The sequence below is a fragment of the Aspergillus steynii genome (assembly GCF_002849105.1).
Source record: "Aspergillus steynii IBT 23096 chromosome Unknown P170scaffold_3, whole genome shotgun sequence".
Taxonomy (NCBI): domain Eukaryota; kingdom Fungi; phylum Ascomycota; class Eurotiomycetes; order Eurotiales; family Aspergillaceae; genus Aspergillus; species Aspergillus steynii.
Genome location: NW_020194400.1, coordinates 3,129,640 through 3,146,492, shown reverse-complemented (window position 1 = coordinate 3,146,492; position 16,853 = coordinate 3,129,640). Strand labels below are relative to the sequence as shown.

Genomic DNA, 16,853 nt, shown 5'->3' with positions numbered 1-16,853 from the left:
GAAAAGCTCTATTTCCCCGGCATTTATAGCTACCTTAATTTCGTGTCAATATTCTAATTATAATTGTGATGTAATAATTGCATGCGTGACATGGATTCTCGGACCAACTTGGACACCCCCGAGTGGATTTTCGGCGTCTCCCTCTACACCGACACCTAGCTGTTCTTTCTTTCCTCGTCTTTTCCTTTGTCAGAGTATGAATCACCACTATTTAAATGCCTGTCTATACGCCTCGTAAGCCGAACAAATCTCGCATAAATAAATCTGTCGTAAAGCTCCGCTGCTAAAAGCACAATCGGAGTTATCATCAACCCCGAAATCAGGAACGAAGCCACGAGAACACGAAGTCTCTGGGACGCAACCTCTGCTCCCGGATATCCTTCGTTTGTGAATGACATCCACACGTAATCCCGCAACGGCTTTTGCCAAAGATAAAAGATGAACATATGAACAACGTATAACGAAAACGATATCTTTCCAAGATACTGAGCCGGATCAAATGGTTCCATGGGGAGGTCCACGGGCTCAATTTGGCCAGGCTTTCATCGCGCAAGTAGTATCCGAAAATGTCAAAGAACACGGCGAGCTGCGAAATGATGGCTAAAGTAAAAACTGGGAGGAACAGACGGAATGGTCGGCGACAGACCGCTGAGCGAAGGTGCGAGACGAATTGGTCTGGTGGACCGGAGTTTCGGCGCTGAAGGAGGCCAAGAGAGATAGAGTATCCGGAAATGACCATGAGAAGAGGAACCATGGCACACACAGCCCAAAGAAGACTGATCGGGGGCAACTGAAGTACATGTCGGTTTTCTTCAGGTGGATGAGCCCAAAATGACCGAGCTTGGGTCTTGATCTCTCCATGAAAATAGTGATTAGATGCCACGACAAATGCCGCAGGCCCCCTGATTCCGTCTAACCATTGAACTCTCTCCATTCTGGTGCTCAAACAGATAATCAAGGAAAGTAAAAAGAAGATAGAAACCGCTGAAGAAGCGTTTTCGAGTAGGCCCTGTTGAATTTTCAAAGTCCAGAGGAAAGGAAACAAATTTTGTTTGAGCCACACTCGCTTGTGTACCAGTTCTAATATATATTTAGCATGCCCTCGAGTCAAACATACAAAATTAATTCGGGAAATTCTTTTTTCATTGACGGGAGTCCAGATATAACACGTAAGTACGCGTCACGGCGTATCATTTACAAGTCATATATTCCTAATACCGTGTTTACAATTCATCCAGAGGACCCTTTAAAGGCGAATATCGAGATATCTCAAGCAGGGCGAGTACGGTCGACAAGCTACAGCAGAGAAAGTGTTGCATGCCACCATAGTTTTAGACTGCCAGCTCGAAGCTAGATCTTCGCAACCCCTCTAGAATTACTGTCTCAAGTTTAAAAAGCTCAATAAATACTGCCAAATTATCAATGGGGCCCTTCATATTAACAGCTGGAGAACCATCGGAAATCATCCTTGTCGTTGGCCAGGTTCTCCGCTCTCCGCTTCAAAGTAAATACATATGCTGTGCAACACGCGCTTCCACATCATCTACTGACCCAGCAAATGGTGTCCAAGGGCTATTTACAGATTAAGGGTGTCCAAAGCACTGTTTACAAGACCGCTGACACTACCCACGGTCTCCGGCGCACCTTCACAGAGAACAGTGTTGACTCCATCGAGAGCCCCGTTCACAAGTCCATCGGGGTTCCGTCCGCCGCAAGGACGTCCGTCCGATCCAACACCAGTCGGGTTGCCAGGCTGCGTAGCACCGGGAGTTCCAGCACCAGGAGTACCAGCGCCAGGAGTACCAGCGCCAGGAGTACCAGCGTCAGGAGTACCAGCGCCAGGGGTTCCAGCGCCAGGGGTTCCGGCACCGGGAGCGCCAACACCGGGGTTAATAGCCTCAGGGATACCAGCACCAGGGAAACCGGTGCCGTGCTCTCCAGCGTCAGCGGTGTGGGCCAAGTCGTCGGCAATCGCGGGGGTTTCAGAGCGAGGAATGGCTGTAGTAAGACAAATTAGCAAAAATGCGGAAAGGACAGCAGAGAGAAGCGCCCGTACCGGCAATTGGGACGGCAGCAGCGCTCAGGAAGAGGCCACAGAAGGCAGCGGAGGAAAGCAGAGTGAAACGCATTTTGATTGATTCTTTGAGGAAGAAGAGTGCGTTGAAGCAAGAGGCTTTGGCTGGTGCTTGAAGCTGGAGGACTTGGAACTTTGGGCTTTGGACTGAAAGCTTGAGCGGGTTGATTTCCTTGAAGTCCGGGCGAAACTCGATGGTTTAAATGCTCGACAATCTGAAGGCATGGCGGCCATGCGCCTATTGCTGATTCCTGTTTGAGATCACTATACCCCGGGATCTGAGATGGTCATCTTTTGAATTATTGAAAGCCACAATTGAAGCCTTTTCGTATCTTGTGTGGAGTATACCCGTTTTACGTCCTAGTTCGGGAAATTGTGGAGAGGAAATGCAGGTTCGTTAGCCTACACCGCATTTTGTCTGGGGTTCATATCACATGTACTTGTACCGAATGAGTGATGCATATGTGATTTCCGCAATAGCACCGCTACTATTGGGGTGCGTGACCCAGGCTGGGCTGCTATCTGTCGCATTTGATGGCTCATGGTCGAGCAGATCATGCTGCCTGTTTTCTCTTCCTAGATGGAATTATCCTAAAAAGAAACGACCCTGACCCACTCATTTTCCGAACACGGGATTATAACAATGATGTATTGATTACTGGAGCTGACGTGGAACAAAAGAGAATAGCCATACCCTGCAAATACTTTGTAGAACACAAGATGTCACTCCAAACAGCGCGCTCAAATCCCGGAAATCAATCGGTCCTGATTCAAGAAAGGCTTACGCATTCTTCCGTGGCTTGCAGTAAAATTAAATATCCAGAGCCACGAAGGCTGGACCGAAGCCATGAACTCGTTTTGGCATGCTGCGCATGCATATACGCCGCAAACCTTCGAGTTCGTCAAGTGATTACTTTATGTAACCATGTGTACCTGAAAATGTCTCAAACAACCGGCTTCTAGAAGAGCTGTTGTGCCTTTCATAATCTCTTGTAAACTTTGCGTTCCTGGAATGTCGAATGGGCGGTTGCATAAAATACAATATACTCAGCCACGACAGTCAAGACCTCAATGTTAACAAAGGGCTCGCAAACATAGCTTCTTTGGTCAATAATGGAATTGAGCACCACTGTTAAATAAGACATGTATAAGGAAGGTCGCTTAGAGTCCATTATTCCAGGCCAAGGCAATCCTGTCCTGACTCGTGTCACCAAATAAGTCTAATTAGTCTAATCAATCACATAGGCGGAAGGAAATAAGCCATGTGAAAAGTATCGGGCGTAAATGGAGCATTTTAAATGGGGATCTGATATTACATGGTTCGCACTATGTATGCACTGCATGCGTCAATCACTAGTCTTGTGGCAACTTACTACAGGTCATTTTTCGTGGGAGGGCTTCACAAGAAGAGTAAGTAGGCCAAAGCTCCCTGAAGACTACATAGACTGGATCCATAATGCCTATGCTGATTATTCTGTGACACCTTCGGAAGATTTCCTTCGATACCCAACCTATGGCTTGACATCGTTGCTGTCTAGACTCGAGAAACATTGCACACGATTTACCTAACAAAGGCAACACTCGGTATTGCTCAACTATTCAACCGTCCTATCGCTTCACCGTCTACATTAGAGAAAATGGAAAAAAGGGGGAATGGCGACGCCGCCATCCCTCGGCGTCAATGGAACCATTCGAACAGAATTTATGCGGCGTTGAAGTACAACAGTCTAATTTTTCCACTCACGTTGCTATTGACATTTTACGGTACGAATGTCCCGATCGGGATTGCAGAAAGAGTGAAAATCTAATTATTGAGATTTATTGCTGAGAAAAGTCGCTTCTGTAACTGGGTATTACTATGTGGACGTGGTCGAGGATGGTGGCTGACATAGATCCGCTACTATCCATGCCATTTTGAGCACGCCTTTCCTCTTGGCTCAATTGCCACCATACGCCAACACTATAGGACTATGTCTGCCTATGCGGCCGGATAAACACTCGAAAAGTCCCCGAACGAGACACTTAGGGACTTTGCGAATCTTCCTTGTGACGAGAGGAACCAATGTGCAGGTATTATCCTTTTTTAACCCTACCTACGAATCGCTCAACAAAGACCCTAACCTCAGTAGACGGCTTTGAAGTTAGTGAGTAGTTGGAGTCGACTGAAAGAGCGTGATCATCCATCTATACAGTTCCATGTCCTTGTTGATGGTGAAAATGGCGCCGATATTGCTTCAAAGCTTCCCTCTTTGTTACGGTCGACCAAGTACCGATTGGCTTGAAGTTCAAAAAAGCGAAGTACAAAGCCAGAGCATTTGAGCATTTCCGACTAAAGTACAAATTTTCAAAAGAGGACTGGGTGCTACACCTCGATGAAGAGTCTGAAATAGACGACCGTGTCATTGAGAAGTCACTCGAGTTCATTGAGAATGACACTGCGCACTTTGGAATGGTGGGGAAAAATCGAAGCTTTAAGGGGAAGTGACTCACAAATTTAGGGCACAATATTCTACACCTCCTACAATCATTGGACGAATCTACTCTTGTCTGCGATAGAGGTTGCCAGAGTTGCAGAGGACTTTGGACGCTTCCAACTCCCCACGTTGCTGTTCCGTCGCCCTTTCCTCGGTTGGACACACGGTTCTTGGTCTTTGATAAATGGGGAAGTCGAAAACAAAGTCACTTGGGAGACAGAAAATATATGTGAAGACTACTGGCTTGGATAACATGTAAGAAATGAACATTTGCTACACTATTCAGCATAACTAACCTAGGATTTAAGGCCGCAGCTCATAGCTTCAAGTTCGAATGGATCCATGCGATATTCCGCGAGCAACCCCCTCTCACACTATTGAACTTTTGGAAACAAAGACGGCGCTGATATACTGAAATTTATACTATGGATAGCTTCATTGTGCGTGCTGCCATAACATTAACTGGGTTTGGTAATCTCGGCGTTATTATCTTGTGGGTTTCTTTCCCATTTCTTTCGTCTCTTCCTTGACTAAAAAAACAAGGTATGCTAACAATGTGATATTTACAGTCCCTTATTGAGAATATTCGGATTCAGGATCATCGCTCCTAGGTGGTACTTTGACTGGATGCTCTTCAACAACGCGGCCAGTATCCATCTTTTTCTTGCTAGTGCTGTTTTACAGGATTTTAGTGTGGATGGTTTACCATGGGATAATGTTGTGTTTCATGCCGTGATATCAGTTGTCTTTTCGCCTGTGGTCCATATCCTACAGGCTTTGGCACTAATATCTGCTATATTGGTCCCCTCCAAGGGATGGGTTATCATTGATAAAAGATAGGGGACAGATCGGGAGTCAATCATCAAATTGTACCAGTTTGGCCTACTACCTGGTTTTGAAGGATCAGATGTGTCTTTCAGTGGGATCATCAGTTTAATCGGTGAGCGCAATCATATGGTGTTAATGTCGATAGAGGTCTCGAGTGCCTCATCACGTCTTCCGTTCTTCCATCTCAAGAAGCAAGCTTGATTAATGAATAAAAAACTATATCAACTGAGATAAATAGCAGCTGGATTTGAGTATAAATCTGAGAATCAAAATCGACCTACACAGCCGGATGAGTAGATCGGTATGCAAAGTCGACCAAGACACCTAATGGATGCTCACGCGCATAGAAACAGAAGTCCCATCATTGTGGTCACACATAACCAGCAAGCTATTTCCATCGACCGCGACCTCTCCAGCCCAATGGCAGTTCTCGTGCACCAGCGTCTTTTGGCCCCAGGTAGCTCCTCCGTCAGTGCTCACAACCACCTTGACATTAGGGGGCTTCGACTTTCCCGCCTCGCGATCATCCTCCCAGGTCGAGAAACTAACGACGAGAGTCTTCTCCCCGACGCGCACAATCTGAGGGGCTGCCTCCGAGGGAGGCCCGTTGGTGCCCTTGTAAACCAACTTGCGGTTGCCCCAGGTCTTGCCGTCATCGTCGGAGGTAATGGACGTGATGCCCGTGTTTGGCGTCAAGCTCTCAAAGACGGCAATCAGCTTCTTGGAGCCCTTTGCAACACGCGCGACGCCCAGCATTCCGTCGCGCTTCTGGATGTCGCCGCCGGAAATCGTCTGCTCTTTGCCCCAGGTCTTGCCGCCGTCTGTGGATCGCACCAGGATGCTATTCTGGTCCTTCCCATCCGTGCGTGTCTCCCTCGAGTAAAACAGCATCAAGTCCCCGTCCAGACCTTCCATCATGAACGGCTCCCAGAGACCCAGGCCGGTGGTCTCGGTCGTGGCCACCGTGCTGAGCGGTGCCCATGTCTTGCCGCCGTCATCGGAGGAGTAGACTAGCATGATGTGCTTGACGTATTTGGTGTCTGCCGCGTCGCGCTGGGGGTTCCGGAACGCCAGCAGGATCCGGTCCGAGTCAGGCAGTTGGTGCAGGTAGCAGTTGTTCAGTCCGTACTCTTTCTTGAGCTCCGTGATCGCCGTGCCCACGGGCTTCCAGGTCTTTCCTCTGTCAGTCGACCGCACTGTCTCGATCGCTAGCTTGTCGCCCTTGTACGATCGGAAGCATCCCAGCAGTGATTTGTCTTTGATGTAGGTGGCGCGCGGGTAGGTGCCCGCTCCCATAGTCCCTGCCTTGACGTCGACGCGCACCTCGCGCTTGGTGATCACAGATGGGGAGGCATTGGCTATGGGGAGGAGAATGTGGAAGAAGAGGAGCGTCAAAATCGTTAGAGGGAGACGAGTCGAGCCCATTTTGCAAGCCGGAAAGTACCTATCTCTATGTGTGGAGAAGTTGAGAGTTGATGAGATCTGCAGTATAGACATCGGGGTATTCTTCACTGCTTTATTTTTGCATCATGGGTACTTTTATTTCCAATTGGGGTTATAATTTAACATTATCATTATTCCGGGGCTGAGTCCCCTGGGCAGACTCTAGATCATCAGCGCTAACGGGAATGCGAGACAACTTGCTCTATGAGCCCCTGCGTTCACCAACAGTGAAGGGGGCTAAAGAAGATCCTGCCGATCGTTTCCTAGTTATGGTAATAAAATGACAGAGTGATGTAATTCTGGAAGCGTTGTTCAGGTTGTTTCATGAGAAAACTATGCGGCTAAGAAACAGCCTATTCTTATATTACAGACTCTAATCCAGGCCCATGTTGAGGAAAAGACTCTACCTCCACACAGGGCGTGGCGAGGTATAGACGCAGTGAACACAAACGCTTATACCCTACATTTGTTGATTAAATGAATAGTTTTCAAAACCTCTTAGTATAGAATCTACCCTCTTTTGATTCTGGACCAAGCGGAGCCTTTTCTGTCCATGTCTTGATAGATTAAGGGCATACGTTAGGACGTAGAACTATTACGCTGCCGGGGCCAAGGGGCTGCCTCCTGAATAAAGCCAAGACTGAGTTGGCGATGATCTGATTGGTGATGGAGATCGACTACATGCTACCATGCCTACATTGCTTGCGCAGTCTATCAAATGCATCTAGGTCTGTATCAATGAATGCCATGATTTATACAATTGCAGAACACGACTATTCATAAACAACATATTGATTCCGTGGCTAGCCAACCGTCTGAATACTTCCATACCAATTGTGCATCGAGCATGAAGCTCTCTCTCACCAATATTGTCATCTATCTCAGTGAAATGACCGTTGCTCTGAAACTATGAAGGTGGGATAAGCTGCGCTTCCTTTGGCCAGGTAGCAAGGGTCGTAACACTGCCAGTCAAAGTAAATCTGACAATCGCGGAACGCTCATTGTTCAAGACAAGCTCATACTTGCCGGGATAGATGTTTCGATTTCCATCAATATCCGTCCGAGCGATGTTATCCAATGAGATTGGGATGTTCAGAACATGAGAGGATTGCGGTTTGAGCCCACCAAGACGATCAAAACCAACCAGCCACTTGTTGGGATGTGGGCTTGGTCCAGCTGTAGAGTTGACAAAGGCCATCGCTGTATAATCCGACTCGACGGCACCAGTGTTCTTGACGCTCACTGTGTAGTTAAAAAATGGCCTTTGTTCCACGGTATTGTATCCCACATGAGGCCGGGTAAGCAGCTCGCGAATGTTGTAAGTTTCGTTGAATTGCTTGGACGAGGCATTGAAGGTGGTGTAGAAAAGACCGTGACCGAATTCAAAGACAGGCTTGCCGGTATACCACATATACGTCTGGCCGGGGTTGGTTCCATTTGGACGTAGACCCATATCTGTCGCAGGGAACTGGTGGGCGTACTTTGCAGGATACTGAGTGGCAGTAAGTCTGCCCGCAGGGGCACGCTTGCCAGTCAGAATGTCAAAGATTGCAAGGCCACCTGATTGCCCAGGATATCCACCCCAGAGGATTGCGTTGACATCCTTACTTGCTTTGAGTGCTGAGGAGTCGACCTGACCACCACCCATTTGAAGAACGATAAGAGGCTTTCCCAATTGACTCAGTTTCTTGACAAGACCCAGTTGATTGCCAGGCCAGCTAATCTCCTGTCGATCTTGGGCTTCCGATTCAACTGTATTATCAATTCCGCCGGCAAACACAATCACATCGGACTTTTTAGCGGCTAAAATAGCCGCTTCAAAACCGTCGGTTGACTCTGAAGTAATGTTGGTTCCAAAGGCGTAGTTGACATGAAGACTCGAGTCTTGGAACGCAGCAAGAGGACTGGTCAGATATGGTGCGTTTCCTAGGGGAAGATAGTTGCCTTTCATCTGGGTAGTCGCATTTGCCCAAGGTCCAATCAACGCAACGCTGCTAGTGTTTCTAGACAGTGGCAGAATCCCGTCGTTCTTCAGAAGAACAATGCTCTCCACAGCAGCCTGATAGGAGACATTCAGAGCATCGGTAGCAACAATATCAGACCAATCCAGATCGCGATATTTACTATCTTCCCCATCAAAGTAACCCGCACTCGCAAGGTTCGAGTAAAAGCGAATCACACCACGTTCAATCTCACTGCGAGAAATTTCATCTTTCGTAAAAGAACTGTTCAAGTACCATTGGTATGTTATACCACAATCGATATCTGTACCTGCTAGCAAACTCTTTGAAGCAGCCAGTTCGCCGGTTGATGCATATCCATGAGGATTGAAGACATTATATACCGCGTCGCAGTCGGAAGAGATAAAGCCATCTTCAACAAGGTTCCAGGTGTCACGCACAAGTGTCTGTAATAAGAAAGTATTTGCTGATGAAGGTACACCATTCACGGCATTGTACGACGACATGACACTGTGGACCCTAGCATCCCTTACAGCCGTCTTGAACGAAGGCGAGTAATATTCGGACAGATCCTGCTGAGATATGATCATATCGTTGCCCAGCCTGGAGTGATTGTTCCAATTCTCGATATCATACCCGACAAAATGCTTTGCGTTGGCAATGATTTTCAGAGGAGAAGGGTCCACGCCACCTTGAATACCGGTGATGTATTCAAAAGCATAAGTCGAACCAAGGATATTCGCATCCTCGCTTGGAGTTTCTTGTCCACGACCCCACACTGAATGTCGGAATGGGTTGATATTAGGCGAGTAAACATTCAAACTGTATCGACCGAAGTTGTTCAATGCTCTTGCTTGGGTAGAACTAATGCTACCGATTTGGTTGATAAGGGTGCGGTTCAACGAGGCCATCAATAAGATAGGTGATGGAAAGGCCGTTGTCCAGCTGAAGTCTCCAGATTCCGTCCAGTTCGCCCGGTCAATGCCGTGGAGGGACTCAGTCCAGGCCTGGTATGGTGGAAGTCCAAGACGTGGAATTGCAGGAATGAGGTTTCCGCTGCTGTTCACGAGTTCTTCGAAGGTAAACATAGAAACCAGGGCGGCAGCTCGGTCATGCGGTCTGGCTGAAATATCGCAGATAATTGTGTCCTTCAAAGGACCACCCGCACAGTCTGGGAATGCCCAGTCCACAACATTCTGGGTGAAGTCGTAAAGACCAGGCTCTGGGTCGGTATTGTAGTCAACATAGGTGGTATTAGACTGAGCTGAAACGCCCGGTGCGAGGGCCGCCAGTAAGGCAAGGGCCGATGTAAAAGACATGACGAGAGTGCTGAATATTCAGTTCGACTGCTCTGAGACCTTGATTTATAGCATTTCTGCGCCAAGATCGTGTATGGGGAGTTTCTCCCACACCTGCCAGAAATAGTAAGTTCTGGGGTCGATCTAGGGGTCTCGGGGTTTTGCCGAAGTGCAACCGACCGTGATGTGGGATATGGTCGATTTAGCCTGAATGTTGTGATGACGAGGAGATACCTGTCTTGCATAGTTCATTTCTTCAGGCCTTGCTCAAAGTTTCTTGAACCTCTTCCTCGCGTGATATAATTCAACCGAGATCACCCAAATTTCACCTTCACCTGAGGTTGCATGTACTGTATAAACCCAGCCAGTAACATGGAAGATTGCGAAGCCTCAAAACTACCTGCCTCAGTATAGCAGCGATTCCAGCCTTGCTTTTTTTCTTTGGCTTTTAGAGGCGAAATTGCCTTTCGGTCCGGCAAAAGCCACTTAGCCACACCTCAAGCCTTCTGTAGGAGATCGTAGCTTGATGGTTCAGGCTGAAGTTATGATTCATACCCGGATAATCACTCAACTACACTCGGTACTACTCCGTACATTGGCGCACCTCGCCTCCAGCTGTGTCTATTGCCAACCCTCAGGTATACCGGGTAAATGACGTTTTGTGGGCCGTTCAAATGGCTCACAATGGCTCTGCGCTACCACAGCATCACCGTCACAAGTGGATCATGAAAGACTTGCTCATGAGAATTACCTCAAAACTGGAAAAAGCAGATGACATGAACACTGACAATAACCCCCTCGCCCAAAAAAGAGCATTCATATAATGGCAAACACACTGAGAGTCAGTGTTACGCAAACTCTGGCTATCATTTATTCTAATATTCTATCGACCACACCAGAAATCAGGCCACATTTTCTCGTAGTGAATGACCTTCAGTCCCCAGATGACCCGGCCCACTTCTACAATAACACGGCGCACCCGAAAATGCATTTCCCCTCTGTCGATCTTTCATGGCGGTCCAAAGACGGCGCTCTTCGACGACCACTTAATTACTCGGCAGGTTTGGCGATTCGTGAATTTTCCAAGGCTTTAGAGACGCGGCTATCTTGCCGTTCATGAAAAGCCTTTCCACCGGATCATGTTCACGAATTTATTGGGTCTCTGTCCCTTCCTTTCAATTGCGAACAGTTTTATCCAAGGCACAATATACCTACACGACAAAGTCCGTGATGGAATGGTGCGAGGTGACATCTTACATCCAGGCCAGCTTGACAGAGTCATTCTGTACCGTCATTGTTGAGGCTTCCAGCTGCGGTCTATGCGTTGTGTGCCCCCGCCTTGGTGGCATTTCGGAAGAGTTGCCCCAGGAGATGACTACTTTCGCTAAACCGGAAGAGGACGACTGTCCTCACGTCCAGCAAAAGGCTGGGAAGCAAGCGACGATCACTTTCGCATCTTCGCGCTGGTCGATAGGCTGAAGCGGTACTATAGCTGTGCTGGCTGGGCTGGCAAGCTTTTCGGTTTAGGGAATATTAGCGACTAGGTTAGGGGATTTAGAGAGGATTGTGGAAATCTGCATTCTACAAAAGATACAGTATTTAGGGGGTGTTCAAGTTAGAAATTTCAAGGTCACGCTACTTACTCAGCTAGAGGTCCTGAAGCGATGTTCGGGGTTGAAATAAGGCCCGAATCTTATAGTCCGTTAGTCAAAGCTACGTCGCTTAGTCAACGACAAAGATCGCATGGTTAACTAGGTGGATCATGGCTCCGAAACACCACTTTGATTTGTTATTCAGCCTGGCTCTAAACTCAGACTGAAAACCGAGTAGCAATAAGACTTAGAGCGTCTCGCTCCAATCTTTGTTCCTTTTTCTACGCAAATATCTATTTTAATTTATACCCAGGCGCATCAAACATGGCAGCTTTGTTAATTACTGGTGCTACCGGAAAACAAGGAGGCTCTCTTATCAGAAGCCTCATCTCCCGGAATGCTTCTTTCGAAGTGTTAGCTGTCACACGCGATCCTACTTCGGCATCTGCACAAAAGCTTCAGAGCCTATCTTCCAACATCAAGTTAATCCAGGGAGATCTGGATACTCCAACCGAGATTTTTCGGAATGCGCAGAAGTCAACCTCCACCCCAATCTGGGGAGTGTACAGCGTGCAGGTAATCAGATTCCTAATACTTTTAACTGGCAAAATTCTTTAATGCTAATACGAGCCATCGTGAACAGGCAGCCATAGGCAATTCCTCAGAAGAGATCCAAGGAAAAGCCCTTATCGATGAAGCAATCAAGCAAAAAGTCAAGTTCTTTGTGTATAGCTCCGTCGATCGCGGTGGTAAAGAACGCTCATATACCAACCCAACCAAGATTCCTCACTTTATCAAAAAGCACAACATTGAGCACTACCTTGTAGATAAAACACAGAATATCGAGATGCAATGGTCAATCTTGAGACCGGTGGCATTCTACGAGAACCTGACTCCCGATTTCTTCGGCAAGGTTTTTGCGACATGTTTTAAGATGGCGTTGAAGGGCAGATCTCTGCAGCTAGTCGCTACCAGTGACATTGGTTACTTCGGGGCTGATGCTTTTATGAATCCTGGAAGCTACCAGGGCAAGGCGGTTTCCTTAGCTGGTGATGAACTTACATACGAGCAGATGGAGCGAGCTTTCACCAGTCGTATAAGAAAACCTTTACCGACCACCTTCCAACCGATCTGCTCTTTTTTCATGGCTACTATGAAGGACATGGGCTACATGTTCAAGTGGTTTCACGACGAAGGCTACGGGGCTGATATAAAGAGATTGCGTGAAGTCAACCCTGACATGCGAACATTCGATGCCTGGCTCGAGAAAGAAAGTGGATTCTCAAAGTCATGAGAGTGGAAGAAACACTTCTCTTGATTTCCTTTGTATTTTGATTCTGTTTTGTGTTGTTTCCTAGTTGTTGAGAAGACTTGTTTGAGAAACGAGCTTGACAACCATATTGTTAAAATATTTAGATAAAATCTACTTCTTTAATGCGACCCAAACGAGGGGACTGTTTTCTTGTTGGCAAACCCCTACAAAAATTCTATATTCTTTACCCTGGAAACAATATAGATCTAGAAACAGCGCATACTCGACAGCAGTTTCTTGAATGGTGACAACAAACACAATAGGGCCAAGATCAGGAACTCAAAAGTCTGTTGCATGAGACAGCAAACAATAAAATCACATGTCTGGGATTGATTTAAACAGGTTGCTCATGTGAAAACAGGAGAATCTAAGGTCATGCGTATTCGTTGCAAAAATGTTGTTGTCCATCCAGGATTTCGACTTTCTGGTCCTTCGCCCATGAAAAATTATTAAATCTGGCCGCTGCAGACCATAGTCAAGATCTCAACGGGGTATGAATATGATATTACGAAAGAAAGTAAGATACTATATATTATCCATGATTTGATGCTGGTATATCTACTCACTATGATGATAGGACTTTCAAAGCGTAATCCTCGCCGATTTTGGAAATAACATGCGCATAAGTATCCAGTACTTGCTGTTCTTATATTATTATGTAGCTATCTAGCTAATCACAGGACTTTAAGCGTTTAGAGCGAAGTAGGAGGTGGGCAACTGCTCAAGAGGCCACTGCTTCATGTAATCCTCCCAGCTGACCGGCTTGACCTCGGGGTACTTCTCGTTGTCGAGCTCTGGGCCAACGAAGGTCTGGCCATTGACCCAGTAGTAGTAGAAGAACCTGCATTAACTTCCATTAGTATTTTTAAACAAAGAATGTGAATTTGAATAATGACATACAGCGACATGTAGCTGTAGAAGTCAGCGGGGTTCGAGGCACGCTTGTCATGCATGGTCTTGTAGAGATCGTCCAAAGAGCCGAGGGACTCGAGTTTAGCCTTGACGCCGTACACATTCTCGTAGGTTTGAGCGATTTCACGGATAGTCGAACGACCGCCGAGGACTGATTTATCTGTTAGCGATAATCCCTATATTTCTTTTTCCTGTACATACAGCGAATAATTCCGGTAACCTCGGTGTCCCGGGCAACTGCAGAGGTGAATTCGGCAGCGTTATCGTACGTCGTACCCTCCATGATCTCATCGCCGTTGCCCCAGAAGCGGAAAGTGTGAGATGAGGCGTCCAGGATGCTGAAGAAAGGGCTGAGGACGGGCTCCATGAAGCCTCCGATAAGAATGTGAACGCCCTTGACCTTTTCTTTGCTGGCAAGATGGGCCCGAACGTGAATCATAGGGTCCTTGGGGAACAACTCTCCCAGCTTCAGCTTGGTGTAATCCAGAGCCCAGTCGCTGGCAATGTAGCGAGGAACACCAACTTCCTCACAGGTATCGATCAGAATCTTTTGCCCATCCACCATGAGCTTGTCATCGCCAAGGTAGCAGCAGATCAGCACGTCGCTGCCCTGGACAAAGGTGCGAATAGCATCATTATCAAACGCGTCGCCCTTGAACAAAGTCACCTTATCAGAGGAAGAGATCGACTCTGGGACCTTGTTAGGATCACGGCAGTAGCCGCGAATGCTGACATCTGGGTTCTTTAGAAGGTGCGAGGCCACACGGCGGGCGAACTTTCCGGTGATACCGGCAATACCGACAGTGATAGACATGTTGTAGTATTCGGGTTATAAAAGAAGATTTATAAAAGAGAAATTGAACGTGAGTTCCAACTATTAGCCCGACTAGCAAGCTCAACTTTATACTTTAGATGATGGGTACTTAACTTATGTACCATCGTGTAATCACTAAGCAGCCCGGGCCTTATTTTAAGCCCGAGATTATTGTTCTCGGGACTCGGGTCCAAAAAGTCCTTACGGAGCGGATGGGGCAAAAGTGTTCCCTACTTCATCTATGATGTCTATGCTTTGTCGCCGATGTTCAAGGCTACCAAGATGACCAACCTTAGTCACTCAACTAATTTTCCTGAGGTTCTTTCTCGGCAATAAACTGGTACCGAGATTACCAATCACTCTAACACAATATTTTCGTTAGCTCTCAAATTAAGAGACTCATAGTTGAAGAGTGAATGCCAGGTACATTTAACCAAACGCGAATTATTAACAAGTTCAAGAATTCTCCAACCACCAAGGGCTCCTGGATCATAGCCACGGCGTCAATGGCTTTCTTGCCTCTCATGTAGCTGATCATCTGTTTCGTAATTGGTACAAAGTTCGCGAGAGCGCTTGAAGGCCATCAAAAGACTGATGGGAGAATGACTAGATCGAGCAGAAATAAGGCCAATCCACGCTTGAGCTAGTTCAACTTGAAGACGCGACTCTCCCTAGCATGTTCGAAACAACCAGGAAAATTGATTTCCGTCAACCCAATGAATCCATTTGTATTAGCCAACAAGTATACATCATATAATAGGAGTCGCAAGTGTGGCTCACGTCCAATCAAACTTAGGGGAAGCGCCAGAATATCAACACCTTGGTCGTCGAAATAAACCAAATTCAAGCATGTCACTCAATGTCTCTTTAGTCTTTCTCGAAGATTGGATACAACGCAAATAAAGCCATCAGCAGGCCTTGAAGTTTAGAAAGCCTGTCCTTATAATCAGATGACTTCTTTTGCCTTCGACACGGTTGGGTATAATCGCCCTTTTCGTGATTTGATCTCTTGTACACCCTATATTTTGCCTCCTCCTTCTTTTACCTTGGGGGAACGATGCTGATTGAAGGAACTTTGTTGGCGGTATAGGTGGCATCAGTTAGATTGAAATCCAAGTAAATTCTCCCAATGCTCCCATTCGTGACAGACTAAATAAGATGTCGTATTCATGAAATCCTGTTGAAATAAACCTGTCCAGCAGTCTATTTCTAATGAAAGTCTTGCATCAGGGGTAGGCTTTAGAAAACACTGGTTTGTTATCTTATTAGATCTCAAGCTCCAGCATTGGCCGTTTGGAAGCTTTCTCTACCCTTTTTAATTTTTCTACTCGGCTATAAAGAGTTGACTGCTGTTAGGGACCTGCGGAACTTTCACATATTCTGGCTACGGGTACGCATGCTGTAAATATCTAGCCAGGGCTGATCTCGACTTTTTCATTTGATAAATTTACTGACCGACAAAAGCCAGCAAATCGCAGTGACCTGCCATCCCGGCTAGAACCTGGGAAGAGATGCATACACTGAGGTTACCTATATGCGTGTGATTGTATCTGGAATGAGACTGTTTAATGCATCAGGATTCGATCTATGCAGCACTTCGGATCAGTCCCATACGCCAGCTAGGGCTTGCTAGCAATGAACATAATTATTTTCACCACGTCATAACAGCATACAGCAGTATGAGTTAAACGATAGCCATAAAGTACATTGTTTTATCGGACCTCTAAATAAGACACTATTTCAGACTTAAACGAATTATGTAATTAAGTATAACAGTTGTGCCTATCTTATATATCACGTAGTCGAAGAAATAATTATGAACTAACCAAGACGTACACCAGAATTTTCTATCTCAATGGTCTGTATCATCCATAACTATGTTCATTCTGGTACATACGACCACAGGGTGAGGAAAACAGGGCTTCCCGTCCGCTCAGCCGTACTTAAGCCTCACGCCGGCCGGTTAGTAGTTGGGTGGGTGACCACCAGCGAATCCCGGCTGTTGTATGTTTTTCTTATTTTTACATAAACTCTTTTTACATCTACCAAGTACTATAATTTATGGATGGACTCCTAAAAAAGACAGTGAAAGATAAGTCTTGGATAGAAATGCCAAAACTGAATAAATTTAAAACGAGATAACTA

At 46.5% G+C, this 16,853-nt stretch overlaps 5 protein-coding genes across 5 annotated transcripts; 1 reads left to right on the top strand and 4 right to left on the bottom strand.

Moving 5' to 3' along the window:
* Positions 1-1,437: 1,437 nt before the first annotated feature.
* On the bottom strand, positions 1,438-2,129 carry P170DRAFT_425219 (uncharacterized protein; the record flags this gene model as incomplete). Its single annotated transcript, XM_024847616.1, has 4 exons — positions 1,438-1,497; positions 1,552-1,572; positions 1,631-1,998; positions 2,057-2,129. 4 exons carry the CDS (start codon positions 2,127-2,129, stop codon positions 1,438-1,440), a joined length of 522 nt encoding a protein of 173 aa, XP_024706228.1.
* A 3,571-nt stretch (positions 2,130-5,700) lies between these two features.
* On the bottom strand, positions 5,701-6,801 carry P170DRAFT_474470 (sialidase family protein; the record flags this gene model as incomplete). Its single annotated transcript, XM_024853147.1, has 1 exon — positions 5,701-6,801. The coding sequence occupies one exon, from the start codon at positions 6,799-6,801 to the stop codon at positions 5,701-5,703; it is 1,101 nt and encodes a 366-aa protein (XP_024706227.1).
* A 925-nt stretch (positions 6,802-7,726) lies between these two features.
* Positions 7,727-10,099, bottom strand: P170DRAFT_474469 (uncharacterized protein; the record flags this gene model as incomplete). Its single annotated transcript, XM_024853146.1, has 1 exon — positions 7,727-10,099. The coding sequence occupies one exon, from the start codon at positions 10,097-10,099 to the stop codon at positions 7,727-7,729; it is 2,373 nt and encodes a 790-aa protein (XP_024706226.1).
* Positions 10,100-11,994: 1,895 nt separating this feature from the next.
* Positions 11,995-12,964, top strand: P170DRAFT_474468 (nucleoside-diphosphate-sugar epimerase family protein; the record flags this gene model as incomplete). Its single annotated transcript, XM_024853145.1, has 2 exons — positions 11,995-12,246; positions 12,314-12,964. 2 exons carry the CDS (start codon positions 11,995-11,997, stop codon positions 12,962-12,964), a joined length of 903 nt encoding a protein of 300 aa, XP_024706225.1.
* Positions 12,965-13,666: 702 nt separating this feature from the next.
* On the bottom strand, positions 13,667-14,708 carry P170DRAFT_493084 (NmrA-like family protein; the record flags this gene model as incomplete). Its single annotated transcript, XM_024854040.1, has 4 exons — positions 13,667-13,823; positions 13,883-14,045; positions 14,096-14,339; positions 14,412-14,708. The coding sequence occupies 4 exons, from the start codon at positions 14,706-14,708 to the stop codon at positions 13,667-13,669; spliced, it is 861 nt and encodes a 286-aa protein (XP_024706224.1).
* Positions 14,709-16,853: the final 2,145 nt, after the last annotated feature.